The sequence below is a fragment of the Gossypium raimondii genome, chromosome 4 (assembly GCF_025698545.1).
Source record: "Gossypium raimondii isolate GPD5lz chromosome 4, ASM2569854v1, whole genome shotgun sequence".
Lineage (NCBI taxonomy): Eukaryota > Viridiplantae > Streptophyta > Magnoliopsida > Malvales > Malvaceae > Gossypium > Gossypium raimondii.
The window spans coordinates 9931263-9934394 of record NC_068568.1 but is presented as its reverse complement, the minus strand read 5'-3'; the positions used below and the strand labels follow the sequence as shown (position 1 = coordinate 9934394).

Below are 3132 nucleotides of genomic sequence, written 5' to 3'. Positions count from 1 at the left end.
GAATATTTTAAAAATAAAAAAATAAAAAAAATTTTAAAGTATTTTAAAATTAAAAAATAAAAATAAAAAATATATATTTATTATATTCGGCCGGGCCCGGGCCAAAAAAGTTGAGCCCGAGCCCGGCCCATTTTTTAAACGGGTCTCGTTTTTTTGCCCAAACTCATATTTCGGGTCTATATTTTTACCCGAACCCTCTCATATTTCGGGCAGATCGTCGGGCCGGGCCGGGCCGCCCGGCCCATGAACAGGTCTACTCAAAAGAGTGCTTATAATTCATTTCTATCATGCACTTTCTCTTTCCTCTCCTTGCTTTTGCTTTACCTTCATAACAAAATATTAACTGCTAAAGATTTCCCCCAACTTTTAGCTCTCCAATTCTTTAGAACCTTCTTTGTTTTGTTTTAGTGTTTTTGCTTTCTTTATCGATTTACTGCCCTTTTTTTTTTTTCCAGTTTGTGTTTAAATCTATGATCTGGGTTTTTAAATTTTAATCTCTATATCAATTTTCTTGTTGTAATTGTAGTATGCAATTTTGGATCTACTATGTATGTCTAGGGTTTTTCATTTATATTTGCAAAGATCTGCTTTTTCTTTTTCTTTTTCTTTTTCTACCAGCTCTCGAATTTTCCTTGGGTTTTGGAAAGTTCACTTTTTTGAGATTCCTCAACTTAATCTTGTGTGAAAAAGGGTACCGAATCCATTTTAATGTTTTTATGATTTGATATTTCGTTGCTAATTTAAAACAGTCATACTTCTCTGCATTTTTCTAATTTGGTTTTTCTCTCTCTTTGAACAATTTCATTCAAAGAGGGAGAAAAGCATAGTTTTCTTCTTTCTTTTTTTGCGTACGGGCAAATCATCTTTGGCAGTTTACATAACCAGTAACAAATGAATAGGGGACTTGAAATTCTCTCTCCAGCCTCTTATTTACACACTTCCAATTGGTTGTTTCAAGAGAGTGAAGGTACTAAATGGACGCCTGAAGAGAACAAGTGCTTTGAAAATGCTTTGGCTTTATATGATAAAGATACCCCTGATCGATGGATTAAGGTGGCATCTATGATTCCTGGAAAAACAGTTGGGGATGTCATCAAGCAATACAGAGAATTGGAAGAAGATGTGAGTGATATAGAGGCTGGCCTGATTCCAATCCCTGGATATAGCCGTGATTCTTTTACATTGGAGTGGGGTAATGATAGTCAAGGCTGTGATGGATTTAGACACTATTACACTCCTGGTAAAAGAGGGACTGGGTCTCGTTCTTCTGATCAAGAAAGGAAGAAAGGGGTGCCATGGACTGAAGAAGAACACAGGTAACTGCTAGCCCTTTTTTTTGGTTCTTTATATATTTGACAATTATGATCAGTCCTTAGGATATCAGGTATCAATGGAGTTTCCTGTTTGAATCTTGCAATTGTTATGAATGTTGACAATGTGGTTGGTTGGTAAACACTGTGTATATTTTGTTGGTGCATGTCGCTTTTCTTGGTTGTGCAAATTCTGTACCGTTCAATGGTTTTCAGCATTATTCCTAGCGGCTTATGATGTTTGACTTGATGATTAATGACAGGCAATTCTTAATGGGTCTTAAAAAGTACGGTAAAGGGGATTGGAGAAATATTTCACGCAATTTCGTGACTACCCGAACACCGACTCAAGTGGCAAGTCATGCTCAGAAATACTTCATCAGGCAGGTCACCGGGGGGAAAGACAAGAGGAGGTCCAGTATCCATGATATCACAACGGTTAACGTTCCTGATACTCCCTCTTCGTCACCGGATCACTGCAAGCATTCGTCTTCAAGTGATTCTTCTGCAGTCATACAGGCACAGCAGCAAGCTAAACTAGCCACAACTAAAGAGATCGACTTTGAATGGAAGCAACAAAATGGAGCAGCTATGGTTTTCAACCGGACGAGTAATTGCAATGCTTTCGTGTCCCCCTTCTGTGGGATTTCATCATACGGACCCAAGCTGGAGGAACAAAATTTGCTTGGAGAAACTCTTCCCAGATCTCAATTCGGATCTTACAACACTCTTTTCCAGATGCAGTCAATGCAACAACATCAATAAACTGAGTGAAAATGTGGGAAGACTTTTCTCAAGGTATTATTATTAGTTAAAAGAGATGAAGATGAAGCCTACTAGTGATGTGTATATCTTGGAGATGCATTTTAGTCCATAGTTTCCACTATAAAGAGAGATCAGTTAGGTGGTTTTGTGATTTATCATTCAAATTCTGAATCATTGAACCAAAAAGATAAAAGCTTATTTACATGAAGCTTGGGCTCTTGTTAATTCTAGTCTTGTCGTGTGTCTGCATCATCTGTTGTAACCTGTTATTCTTAGATTGATTGTGTGTGTTCTATAGATACCACCATGTGGATCCGAGTCCTCTGCAAAATGACAGACTGTACTATAGAGGCTTAAAATTTGATATGAGCCTGAAATAATTCATATTTCCTTGCTTCAAACACTGATGTTCAGCACCTTAACTTGGGACAACATGAAGAAATCCATGGATCAGCTTTGGTGTTTTAGCCACAAGGGGTTATTTTGTTGTTGCTTATGAGTTTGCACTGAAGCAGTTAATAAGGCTATTGTAATGAAATTATATTGTGGTTTAAAGGATATATGGCCAAAGTGGAAGCAGGTGATTTGAGCAATATGCCATGTCAAATGTTGATTTATCTGACTCATAATGCATGCTTTTTTAAAGATATAGTTTAATGACTGTGCTTAATCGTGATGTCTTTTTGGCAAATTCGGGTTTATATTTTAATAGCAAATTCCTTGTTGGCAATAAAGAAAAAAAGAAAGTAAATGGTAGTTTAATTAGTTGACTGATGTTGATAATAGAATCTTGACTGATCCAAGGTTAAGAACCACTAATCAAAGCATCTCATTCTTCCATTCCACTTTGATTTTAAACTGATTATTTTTGCCAAAGACTCCCTGATTCTTTTTCAAACCCCCCCCCCCTCCCATTTTTTTTAATGGTCAGTGAAGGAATCTTAGCATCATAGATCAATCATTCTCATCTATCTTCTTCTAATATGGTGGGATTTTGGAATTGGAATTTAGGAATGCCAGATCATATGTGACCACATCTTTTGTCTCCATTTTCCTT

The 3132-nt window shown here is 36.8% G+C and overlaps 1 protein-coding gene across 1 annotated transcript; it reads left to right on the top strand.

Annotated features, from left to right (window-relative positions):
• Positions 1-340: 340 nt before the first annotated feature.
• LOC105780118 (transcription factor DIVARICATA) lies at positions 341-2635 on the top strand. The gene is made up of 2 exons (XM_012604250.2): positions 341-1316; positions 1574-2635. The coding sequence occupies exons 1-2, from the start codon at positions 892-894 to the stop codon at positions 2073-2075; spliced, it is 927 nt and encodes a 308-aa protein (XP_012459704.1). The 5' UTR covers positions 341-891; the 3' UTR covers positions 2076-2635.
• The last annotated feature ends 497 nt before the right edge of the window (positions 2636-3132 follow it).

Bases quoted from the DNA above. Each gene is read 5' to 3' on its own strand.
- LOC105780118 (XM_012604250.2), top strand. From the start codon at position 892: ATGAATAGGGGACTTGAAATTCTCTCTCCAGCCTCTTATTTACACACT. The intron at 1,317-1,573 runs GTAACTGCTAGC...GATTAATGACAG, and splicing joins TGGACTGAAGAAGAACACAG to GCAATTCTTAATGGGTCTTA.